The sequence below is a fragment of the Cygnus olor genome, chromosome 1 (genome assembly GCF_009769625.2).
Source record: "Cygnus olor isolate bCygOlo1 chromosome 1, bCygOlo1.pri.v2, whole genome shotgun sequence".
Classification (NCBI taxonomy): domain Eukaryota; kingdom Metazoa; phylum Chordata; class Aves; order Anseriformes; family Anatidae; genus Cygnus; species Cygnus olor.
This window is the reverse complement of record NC_049169.1, coordinates 47,242,030-47,254,842: the sequence shown is the minus strand read 5'-3', so window position 1 is coordinate 47,254,842 and position 12,813 is coordinate 47,242,030. Positions and strand designations below refer to the sequence as shown.

The following is a 12,813-nucleotide window of genomic DNA, read 5'->3' as shown; positions in this document are numbered from 1 at the left end:
AACTAACCTGAATATATGCTGTATTAATGACTACTCAGTTATTATATGTCTGTTGGCAATAGACTGACTTTTTTTGGACTTGCAATACAAAATATTTTGAATAAACTGCTTTCCTGAAGAAGTTGTTGTCAAGAAGCCCCTTCTTTCTTCAGAAGTCCTAGAATGTAAGTATGTGAATTTCTGACACTGTAGAGCTGATATCCTGCACTATACAATATTTAATTACACTGCTGGAAGCCTGTCAGACCCAATCAGTAAAATTAGTTGATTGCAGATGATGGCTCCCATAGAAGAAATATTTGAATAACCCAAAGCAGCTATAGATTTGCTGTTACCTGTACTCTCATGGAGCTGCATAAAGAGCACTGCATAAATTACTGTATATTTATACGTTATTTTATGAGATTGTTTCCTTGGACTCCGTTATGTGATACCCAGGAAAACATTAAACAGGAATATACCCAGGAAAACAAAACATTATTATGTGATACCCAGGAAAACATTAAACAGCTCTAAAAATAGAGCAGCCATTCAAAACCACTGTATATATTCATTAAATATGATGAAAGCTTCAAACTTGACTATTATAACATTACAAACTAAGCAGAACCTTTGAAGGATTCCTCCCATTGCTCAAAATTAATCCATTTGAGCAGAGCAGTGATACCTAGAGCATGTCTTCTTCACTTGGAAGATGTGGCAGAAAATATTGGTAAAACAGTGGAAGAAAAATGCTGAAAGAAAACTAAAGAAACACAGCCTTCAAGTTTCTCCCAGAAATGAAAGTGAAGTACCTCAGTGACTACAATGGCACTGTAATGATCCTGTAATTTTTTATTTTTTTTGGGTGGGGTGGATGATAAGCTTTTCCATGGATTCTGTATAAGCTATAAAATAAGAGATAACACACAAGGTAAAAATGAGACCAGGACATCCAAAATACACTACAAAAAGCCTTTCAAAGTTGAATTCATGTATGATGAGTTTTTGGCTTCTGTCTAGGTATCAAGACGAAGAAGATCACAAACAAATGAAAAATAGTCAAAGCTGAAAGTCTGCCTCTGAGATTTATATATTTCATACTGTTGACAATTCTCAAGACTGTAGTTCTGGCCATCAGAACACTTACTTGAACACAAGTTTGATAGTTCTACATCTTCTATCATGCATGACATACCACCAGTACTAATCTTCCCTCTAAAACGCCCACTTCCAGAAGACATTACACTACACAAAATCCTTCAGAACACTGTTACAGGTACAATTTAAATCAATACGTCAGCATTACAGCCAAGTATCCCTTGCCTTCCCACACACAACTACCCTGTAGCTCCCAACACAAATATCTGTGAGGCTACATTGCCAATCAAATCAGGAAAGAGAGGACCTAGTTCCCTTCTACCCTACTTTCAGAAAAAACAAACAACAACAAAAAAACAACAATAAAACAGCCAACATTTATTTTACTTTTCTGTACTTCACAAGTATATCTGAATGGCACTTGAGAACAAATTTCTAAATCTTCATCAGTGAGCCTACGCTAGTAGAAATTTGTTGTATATACAGAGTCCACCTCTGCAGCTACACGCCACGTTCTCCTGCCAAACCTGTGCTCTGCTTCTGAAGGAACAGACTCAGGAGTGGACAAAAACTCCTCAAGACTACAGGTCTCTGAAGCATGCTTTCAGGCCCTGAATTTTCATGCTCATTTCACTTTATAAGCACTTCCACACACAAACAGAGCCTCCAGGTTTTGTGGGAAGGAGCAAATTAAAACAGAAGGGAAGAAAGAACACTATGTTGTGCAGGATACGTGGGATGGAAAAAACGTACTGAACAGTAATAACAAAAATTGATGTATGCCACAGCACAGAAGGTACGTACAGACTATAATAAAACCATTGTCAGTAGGGTGTAAGGAAGAGTACGAGGTTCAGTATTTAGCTGTGACAACTGCCAGTTATTTGTGGTAATCTATAGTTCTAGAATGAGCTCTATCACTTCTGGGGATTTCTTTTTTTTTTCCTCCCCAGCATTTTTATATTGATACTTTCCTCCAGTATCAAGAAAGACATTGTACTGATTTATTACTTGTAAGCATTTCTGTGCTCATATTTTCAATCCAAGAACATTGTCTTGAAAATATGTTGCAATTCACCGTTTTCCTTACATACTCAAGGAATCACACACAGCAGATGGGACTTTCTCAGCTGTACTGAAGATGATATGAAATGACTACAACTACATAAAGATTTGGCTGTTCTGAGACAGCACAGCAACGTGTCAATTTTACAAACGTTTGTTCTTCTTACCAGAGTAGTAACTAGTCATTAAGGCCTTAAACCTAAAAAACACTTACGCACTTTACTGTAGCTGATCCTTCCATTATTACTCACACCTGTAAAATTACAAAAAAATTATGCAAGTGTTTGTGAGAGTAGATCCCATGATCATATGACTGAGCCACAACAGACTAAATGGAGATAAATATTATTCTATGATTCTGTGAAGTTCATGAAGTCAATTCTATCAGAACCTCACTTGTTTTGTTTTAGCAAGTATGTATACATATATAAATATATATAAAGAAAAAAAAAGGCATTATATAATGGCTTTCCAACCAAATTGTTACTTATATATTAACACAAGAGCTGTGTATGTATTTAGGAACATATCTTGTAATTAATCTTAAAAGCATGCTTGGAGCTTATGATAATGTATTTAATAATATTAGACAATACAGCCCGGTATTTCACTTTCATTAGAAAGCATGTTCATATGTGTTTAAAGTATTTGCATAAATTTTACAGTTAATTGGGCTTTAAATATGCATGATCTGGATGTTTCTTCTAGCCAAATTTCATTAGTATGTCATTGGCAACGAAAATTTCAGGAGCAAGTTTAGTTGTCAAGTGCTACAAATTACCATTTAGTATTTTTAATATTAATCTGAATACATATATTAATGTAGAACCTAAAATTAAAGGAACAAGCCAGCAAAATGTTATTGTGCTCAAATCAAGACAATTAAAAACAAACAACAAATCCAACTAATTAGTTTTGTATGTTAAAACATCAGAGACCATGACAAAGCTGCTGTTTTCAGATGAAAAAATACCCCAAAGTATCCTTTGTACAGCCCACAGTTCATAAGGCTTCAGATGTGTATTAGGCATTTCATCAGTCCCTCTACTTTTACAGTTTATGCATCTGATTATGTGATGCTTTCACACCCAAAAGCCAATTATGATGAATGTAATTTGTAAGGCAGATTTAATCATACATAGGTTTCTGGTCACAAAGTAATTTGATGGTGTTCCAGAAAGAATACTGTTGATTATTCCACATTCAGTGCAATAGCTCTGTGCTACAGCATTGCTATTGCACCGAACAATATGGGTTGATCCCTGCTAATCCCATTTTGCTGCTGATGGGTAAGTGCTGCATGCTGAGACTGTACTGACATAACATGATGAAGGAGGCTGTGTGTGAAATGAGACTGCATACAAAAGGTCAGCTGATTCAGTGGTATCAATGCATTGCGAAAAAATCAAGTTATGCATCTATTTTTACATCTGTGAACTACAAATGGGACAATTTGTTCTACATTAGGAGTAATGTTCTCTAAAACCAATCTTCAAACAACCCACTCAAATGTTAGAGCTAATGACAAGGTAGGTCTATGGATGAGAGCAGCAGCTACTTGGAATCAGAGGCAATTGTTCTGGGAGAGGAAAAGTTTGAGAGGGTGCTGAACAAGACAGGCTACTCCAGAAGGTCAACTGTGACAAAAGGCCCCTGGTATTACGTGCATGTGATCTACATCTGGAATCACAGTGCTGAACCGTAACTTTCAAATATAGATTTTACAGGACACACATGAAAAATCAGAGATGAGTATGGATCCTAGGTCAGCACAGAAGTGGATTTCTATGAATGTAGTCTCTAAGGTGCAGCTGAACACACTTTTCAGGAAGAAAAAAAGCTGGCTTGTATAAAAAATATCTTTCAGTGAACATGGCCATCAGGATGGAATGACAGAAGACAAGACAGGTTAATCTCTAGGAAGAAAAAAATAAAAACAAAACTCACAACAGCAGAAGAAAATTCTGTTGTAAATGCCTCTGGTATTTACATTCTACCCTTGCCTTTGGCATGGGTAAGAGAATTGGCTAAACTACATATGAAGAACCACTTTCTGAAGACTGTCTGTACCCTGGACTTTGATTCTCTGTAGATGAAGATATTGGCTTGCTTTTACTTACTACACTGTGTTTTCTAAGTTCAAGAACAGACCCAAAGTCTGCAAAATGGTCACATTTGTGTTTCTCTGTTCCACAGGGTGGACAAGCCATTTCTTCCTCTTAAAAGCAAAACTAGGGGAGAAGGTTGCTCCTGCCTTCTCAGATCAGCATTACCGCAGTAAAGAAATGCACTTCTGAGACCTTAATGTATCTATCTTTTCCAACCCTAATGATTCTATCAACTCATAAGCTGTTCTTTAAGAGACTACATCTTCTCATGTGTCCCAATTTGATATTTACAGCTAGTACAGGTTTCTTCGCACTCCAATTACACATATAAAGACACTGAGGCAAGCCCTTCTCATTTAAGCATTTCTCTGTAAGTAATTTTTATGTCCACTGAAGGACCATTTTCCAGGCCGTGTTCACGACCTAAGCCTAACTTATCTTTCACCAGAAGAGAGAACTCATTTCCTGTGGTTTTTTTCAGCAATTGTTGCCCAAATCTTTTCTCCTATGATCCATCTGAGAACTACTCCTTCCAAAATATCTTAAATAGTGGGAAAGTTAAGAGCTTCCTTTAGAAAAGCAGGACTATATGGTGTAGCAAGCATTTTTCCAACCTTACTAAGAGTTTTTGAAGGAAAAAAAAAACAAAACAACAAGCTACTATCTTATTCATCTCTGTAAGATCAAAGTTAAAACTGATACTAATACAAGCACTGTAAAAGTATCAGAAAAGGGAAGCAAATGGCAGTAAAACTTTTTTAAATGACAGAAGTGAATTAAAGATTACATGTAGCAACAGTACAATCTGTGTTTACTATCCTTCCTCTTTGAAAAAGATCTACAACACTTGAATGTATCCAAAGGTATTCTATTATGGCATTGACAATATCTTGCAGTTCTAAACATAGTATGTATTATACCACAAAATATTGGCATATATTGGCATATAAGCTTCCTTTTGGCCAATGAGAAAAAAATTTTTGCTTTTTTGTGGAAAGCAAAGTAAAATGAGTATTGGAAGATAAATAAATAATTTGTAACTAGAAACATTTTAAGTATCTACAGAGAAGTTAAGTCTGTCAAAGTTGGTTGAGAAATATGCAGAAGACATCTAAATATTGCTGCTTGAGATAATTCTCATATATTATAAACCACAAATAGAGTTATACAAGGTTTAGGATAGCATGAGCTCACATGTCAGAAACAAATTATTGTGTTCTTTCTACCTTGAGCTATAACACAGAACGTGATCCAGTTTAAATCAAAGTCTTTTTATTCTTCCTGAATGCAGTTTTCAACTGAATCATTTCAGTAACCCAGTTCACTACATTCGCTGATGCTGGTGACAATTTTTGATGCTTATTTCCCAGCATAGAAGTAATATTCTTAGCACTTATTTGCATAATGGAATCAATCTATCAGAAGTATATAGAGGTCTGAAGAAAATATGAGTCAGTAACAAAGGCTAATACAAGCAAAACCATGTTGGACAACTGCTCAGAATGTCTCAGAAAGTATTTTATACATACTAGTGCAAAAATGCTACAATTATTGTTTTGGAGTAGATCTGTTGTATAAATGCGTAAAGCTCTAACAGACATCATTTTCCAAGCTATCAGGCACAGCCCATGATGAAGACAATAGCGATGAACAAGCCAGGGATTAAAGATAAAAATGAAAAACACGAATAGTTTTGTTTTGTCAAAGGTAAAGTCAGCTCGGTATGCAACAGATCTTGGATGGGGTTTAAAAGTCTGCAGGGCAAATTCCATTGCCTCTACTTCTGTTTAAATTTCCCAGTCCTGCCTGAATATTCCCACTGAATATTCAGAAACACTTATTGGTGTGAGGTGAAAAAAATTCAGATCACTTGATACTTGAGAAAATCTTAGATGTCAGCAGAACAAGAAATAATACTAATCAGCACAGAAGATGAAATATGACTTCAATGCTGCAGCCAAGGAAACAGAACAAAGAAACACAGTCTCTTCTAGTTGCTATTACTGCAACTTGGATTCAGATGCAGTATTATCATTACCGTGGATATTACAGCAGCCAGTACGCTTATGGAATCAGCGAAAGAACTGAATAAGAATACACAAACAAGATAGGTGTCCCGGATGCTTCTAAATGCCTTCATATTGTTGAAGAGAAGTTCTATTCAAAGACATGAAGAGGCGACAGAGTTCTCAGACTAGTGCACTACATCACCAAAGATAATGTAAACAGTTTTATTCAAAATACTTAAGCAATTATTATCAATATATTACTGAATAACGATTTTGGGAAATAAACTGAATTTGAAGCCATATGAAGTTGATGTAAGACCCTTTAAAGTCATACAATAAGGTGTTTATTGAAAGAGCATTACGATCCTTGCTGCTCACTACATTAAAATAGCAAATTAGGAAGCTTTGGATAAAGAGCTGTGTAACAGTTTGATATTAAAGTAAACCAATACACGACAACATATCAGACTGTTAAAAGAACTAGGCTAGTCAAATGTGAGTTAAATTAAAAGCTTGATAAGGAATTCCATGCAGCTATGAAACATGAAAAAACCCAACACCATTCACTCAAGCAGGACCTGATCAAATTCGTATTTGAATGAAAAGATATGCTTACCATTATCTTTGCTGCTGTTCTCTTCAATTGTCATTTGTTCTGCTAGCTCAGACAATGATTCATCAATGGTCTGGCTTCCACGCAAGGTTAAGGAAAGTCTTCTCTTAAACTTTTTCATTCTATCAATATTAAGTCTGGCTTAAGGAAGCCTGAAAAGAGAGATTAAAAAACAAGAAGTGAAAAAAAATTAGTTAATCAGTAAACCAATTAACTCACATAAAAATGAAGGAAGACTTAAAGAAGTTTAAGTCAATATGCAAGTTATCCATAAAACATTAATATCCTTAGACAAAAGTAACTCTACTGGACTGAAGAAGAATGTCTAGAGACGTGCCCATACACTTTTGCAATTTTGGTAACTGTTAGAGAAAGCAAAAATCTTTGCTTAAGAAAAAAACATAACCGCTAATTTGATCGCTATTTAATTTTACAATCCAATAATAAAAATTAGCAGTCATTGGAAGACTTGACAAGCGCACACTACTGCCTCCTTTACCGCACTTCCCCTGCCTATGTCACTGCACTCCCCCTACAGTCCCTGTCACCAAACCTGCTGAGGATGATGATGCTGAACCTTCACTCCCTTTCAGCCCATCTGCTTAAGGATGACAGGTTACTGACCTGCTCTGTATCTTGCCCTTTTCACAAAAGGAGGAAGTGGACAACACTAAAAGCCTTAAACACAAATGCAATTCTCAAACCCAATCCTACCTAGGGAGATGACAGCCAGGACCTGACAATGACAGCTAGGATGGATGCTTCTCTCCAGTCAGGCAATAAGACTAAACTGGGAACAAACCAGAGGCACCTTCTCTGTGGAAAATGGTAGGCAAACAAAGAAGCAATAATAACAAAGGTATAGGTAGATAAGCATGTTGCCACAGGTCTAAGCTGGTAAGTGAACTTTGTCATGTAAGGGCAAACACATGGCGCACTGCAGTAAGCACACTTGTGTCTTTCATTTCCCCCCATGGATAATTCACCCTAAATGTTATTTCACAGGAACTTGTTCATCTGCTCATAGCCTCAAATACACATATACAGGCAGTGTCAAACACAGGCACAGCATACTTGTATTTCTGAGCTGCTCTTATCTTTTCTCCTGCTTCTATCAGCCTCTTCACACTCCAAAATGCATAATTTGCATACAAAATTAGAAAATCAAGTTTTCCCTGATGTCCTCCTCCAGACAAATGCAAAAAGTAGTACTTTAAATATCTACACTGAACAACAAATTCTGAATATGATTACTTTTATATTGACAACATCCCTCTAAGCATACACTTCGCAACTGCGTAGATTACTCTTTATCTAGATATTAGATAATAAAAAGGAGAACAAACTGGTGGAAGAAGCTGAAAGTCGCTGTTGATGGTAGGAGAACGCCTATGCACCCTAAAACATCACAAGACTATGCTGCTTGCTACGGTAAGTAACACATAGGGATGGATAAAAGATGACCTTTGGGATTTGAGCCCAACAGCCTGAGATGAACAATACAAACACTGACAAAGAAGGAATGGTGTCCAAGGGGAGAGAGGTAGATTACAAAACAAGGTTAACGCCTTAGACAGCCACAGCTACTACAGCAGTAGGCAGAAAGAGGCATTGTGTACAGACACGTAGAAAAAAAAAATAACCTTCTGGAGATGCAGTTAGGCCATCAGTTTCCAAACTGTACTCTTCTTTTAATGCATTTCTGTACGTGCAATAAAGCCACACCTTAGCATGAATAATTTCTATCTCCTCTCACTCAAAAGCAGGATATTCTTATTGTTAAGAAACTGAACTCAGAGCATGTTCCAAGAGAACATTTACTTTTCCTGTTCAGGACCTGCTCTAAAGAAGTTATTTGAGACTGTTGTGTTTCTGTGTTTAACTTTTCCAAAATGCTGGCCTATGTTTCTTCTTAAAAATTTAGTCTTTAAAAAAATATATCAGGGCACATTCTTTATTTGTGGTTTTACTCAGTTCTCCTACAGTGTTTTTGAAGCCTGCATCTCCCTACATGTATTACTCTCAAAAAGGATACATGGAATTTTTAGCTATGTAATGCCCTAAAGCTAACTGAAAGCACAACAATTTCTTTCCAATTTTCCACTTGGGCAGTAACTGAAAAAACAGATGCCTTTATATGGAAACAGGCTGTTCCTGGCTTTTAATCTTGCAAATATTTAAGCCTACACAATTTTCTAATCAAAAAGATGATCTACTGCTGAACAGTATTACATACAAATGAACAGAGACAGATTAGAAAATCCAAGGGATTCTAAATCTCAAGATAATATAAAAGTACATATTTTGTTAACTATACTTACAAAATTCCTCCTGTTACAGAAGGGTTCGTGGAGTGCTGAAGCACTAATTTTACCCAGATTCTGAGCAAGTTCAGGACTTGACTTTGAAAGAATTTAACAGTAAAAAGGAATCAGGAATGGGAATCCACATGTGAGTAAGTGCTTCCTTCTACTGAAATGTAATTAATGTTTTTTTAAAATGGAAAAAAAGTTGCTCACTGATATGAAACTAAATTTTCCTGTTCCTGCCTTAAAGCATCAGTGTTCTTGCTAATTCAGACATGTAGAGGATATATATTAAAAAACAAACAAACAAACAAACAAAAAAACGGAAAGCAATTTAGAAGGAGTGACCAGCATTTAGCACTTGAGAATGTCCTGACTTTTTGATTTCTTCATCCTCACTTGTGGCCAAAGTTGTAGAACCTGATAAATCTTGGTATTTGGAGACAAGGTCTCAGAGAACGGATCTTCCAAAATACAATCTACACAACCCAAAGGTAGCACTGGTTCTCTAAAATGACAGCAACTTCAGAGAAAGGGTGATTTTAATTCACTTAAACAAAATTAGAGGGAAGTAATCTGACATTCATTTTCACCAGTTTGTAATAGATGCATGCTTATTTTCACTGTTTAACAGGAAACCTGACAAATCTAAAAGGGAGTTACTTAATTAGTAATATATATCCAGTGGTTATGATTAGATGTAGTAAGACTGATGATTTTCCCCTAAGTTCTTAGTAATTGTGAGATGAATGCGTGCTGTTATTTTTGTTTTGGAGCTTTAGAACAGAACCCAGAACAGAGCCACCAGCGGAAAACAGATGATGATAAGTGCAGGCCTCTCCTTTACTATGAGTCCAGAGGAGGGCCACGAGGATGATCAGAGGGCTGGAGCACCTCTCCTGTGAAGACAGGCTGAGGGAGTAGGGGTAATTCAGCCTGGAGAAGAGAAAGCTCTGAGCAGACCTTACAGCGGCCTGCCAGTGCCTAAAGGGGGCTTACAGGAAAGCTGGGGAGGGACTCTGTGTCAGGGAGCGTAGTGATGGGACAAGGAGTAATGGCTTTAAACTAGAAGAGGTTTAGATTAGACACTGGGAGGAAATTCATTACTATGAGGGTGGTGAGGCATGGGCACAGGTTGCCCAGAGAAGCTGTGGGTGCCCCATCCCTGGAGGTGTTCAAGGCCAGGCTGGATGGGGCCTTGGGCAGCCTGGTCTGCTGGGAGGTGTCCCTGCCCATGGCAAGGGGTTAGAATGAGGTGATCCTTAAGGTCCCTTCCAACCCAAACCACTGATTCTATGACTTGACTGTTCTGTTTTGTGGATTTACCTACTCTGAATTTCAAATTTGTATCCAAAACAACTATTTGAGATGTCATAGCAGATAGATGCATACACTTGAATGCAGCTAATGGAAATTCTAGTCTTCTGCAGACAGAATGAGGACAGGCAATCTGACACGGTACTATCTGTTACAACCCAGAAAAGCTAGCAGAGACATATTTGTTCAATCCTTAAACTGATATGAAGGAAGAAATAATGTATTAAAGGCACTGCTCCTTCTTACAAATGACTTCCAGTCTAACCCTGAACAGTTCGTTTTCATCGTAAGAAGCACCGCTATTAAATCCTTCCAAACTATACTAAAATTTACCTTTCATACATTTTTCTCCTCAGAACCCGCGACAAAAAGTTTCCAATGCTCACTGTCATTAGCTCAGTTTGCTTCAAACTCCCACTTCCCTCTCAATGTCATTTAAAAGTATAAATTTCTAAAAACAAACTCCCCAGTTTTAAAATCATCAAGGTAAAATCAGATTTAAACACGTGGGTTCTGGCTCCCTTTCTCTGTATCAGGCCCATCCTTCCCACAACGCCTGTACTACAGCACTTTCCATTTGGCCAAACCAGATGTCCACAGTACCCTGGATATATAGCAGAAACATATTAAAGCATTTACATTCTATATTAATATCTGGATTCCACACATCAAAAATCAGAGGCCTTATAATGCTGATAGCTAAAATCCTGTCCCCCTCCAACTCCCAGCCCCCGATACGGTGAAGTGAAAAAAAGGAATGCAGGTCTTTAAATGCAGTTAGCGTATGCTATGTGCTTAATCCTTGTAAGCTTAAACAAATTCAGCTGAAATTTTCAGAAGCAATGAAAATATTTAACAGCTTACATTTTAGCTGGTTTATTTCAGGAAGGTCAAAGATACTGGTGGCTCACCAAGATCTGGCTGATTCAAAGCCCTTTGAAGTCAGTGGGAACCCGTCCTTGAACTTCAATAAGCTTTGGATCAGACTAAGTGCTGACTCCTCTGTTTCCAGATGTTAAATTGCATTAAGATGCATCTACACAGAGATTAAGCATTTTAAAATTTACTTTTCCACTTAGGCACACAATGAAGCTGCTACTTGATTGTTTTTACAAGCTGCTTTACAAGAGGGTGAGGTGCTTCCCAAACATCTAAAGGCAGTTAGAAAAACTCATTATCTGAAGACAACAGCTGAAGTGGGAGGAAAGGACAAGTCCAGAAACCTTCAGTACCAGCAGCCTGTAGCAACAGTGTGGACACGGGACGGGTCTTTGTACTGGGTCTGCCCGCCACAGTCTTAAAGAAGTGCTAAGGGACTAAAGCCACCGGCCGGGGACATAAAAGAAAGCAGACCGCAGTATGGCCAGTCTGAAGGGCTGGATGCTCACCCGGTAGCCCAACATCAGGTCCTAGAATGGAAGAAGGCAAACACATACAAGGGGCACCAGCCTGATTCTGTGAAATGTACAAAGTGGTACATTTCCACTGCAGTGGGCCAAATTGGGTGAAGACGTTTTTTAAAAAGTGAAAAAAGGTACAAGTATGGCAGTTTGGTAGAGATCTGAAGATTCCATTGAGACTTACATTTTTTAGAATCTAAGATGGAAAAATCAAGTATGCTATTACTGACTGAAGAACAAAAACTGTCCGCACTACCAGAAACAAAAACAGCAAGAACCGTGACGCTCTCTCTCACGTGGTCCTTGGTATTGCAGTTCTCCGCGATTCTCAAAATCCCTGGCATCATCCACTGTGTCTTTCAAAGCTGAGCAGTTGATCATTCAACCTTCCACCAGCGTTTTAATTACACCAGTTGCATGTCTGTTATTTTCAAGCACATAATAAACTATGTGTCATTCATTTGTTTGGCTGCATTAATAACTTTAGATGCATATCATTCAGAAATAAGTATTTCTGAAGGTGATAATCCAAGCTTGTGTCAGAAAGAAGTCTGAAAAACTCAGAGTAATGAAAACAACATTAATTAAAAACAGAAACAGGAAACACCTGTCAAGGATATTGTCCCCTTAATCTAAAGAAGAAAAACAGCTTTCTGTAGTTTGCTTTTATTAAACTGTTCTCAATCTACTTGAGTTTGGAAAAGGAAAAGAAAAAAGCTACTGATGACACAAACATCTTGCACATCAAATACAGAACAAAATTAATTACACTGTGAAATATACGGCTAATTCATCTAGGATCATAAACCAACAGTTTGAGTACTTGTAAAATTCACATCTAATAAAGAGGCACTTCCTTACGATCACAAATCCACTCTAAAAGAATAGATTATACATGTGGCATCTTACTCATTG

General features: G+C 37.3%; 1 protein-coding gene across 4 annotated transcripts in view; it reads right to left on the bottom strand.

Annotated features, from left to right (window-relative positions):
* The window catches only part of CDK17 (cyclin dependent kinase 17), a 95,969-nt gene that overhangs the window by 51,878 nt on the left and 31,278 nt on the right, over nt 1–12,813 (bottom strand). For 2 of the 4 annotated variants that reach the window (XM_040556739.1, XM_040556737.1), the window contains exons 2-3: nt 6,879–7,027; nt 2,360–2,398 (exon numbers count right to left, since the gene is read on the bottom strand). In XM_040556739.1, coding sequence (XP_040412673.1) covers nt 2,360–2,398; nt 6,879–6,996 — 157 coding nt within the window. In that variant the 5' untranslated portion in view covers nt 6,997–7,027. The remainder of the gene's footprint in view (nt 1–2,359; nt 2,399–6,878; nt 7,028–12,813) is intronic. The other 2 variants (XM_040556760.1, XM_040556750.1) reach the window with 1 other exon arrangement.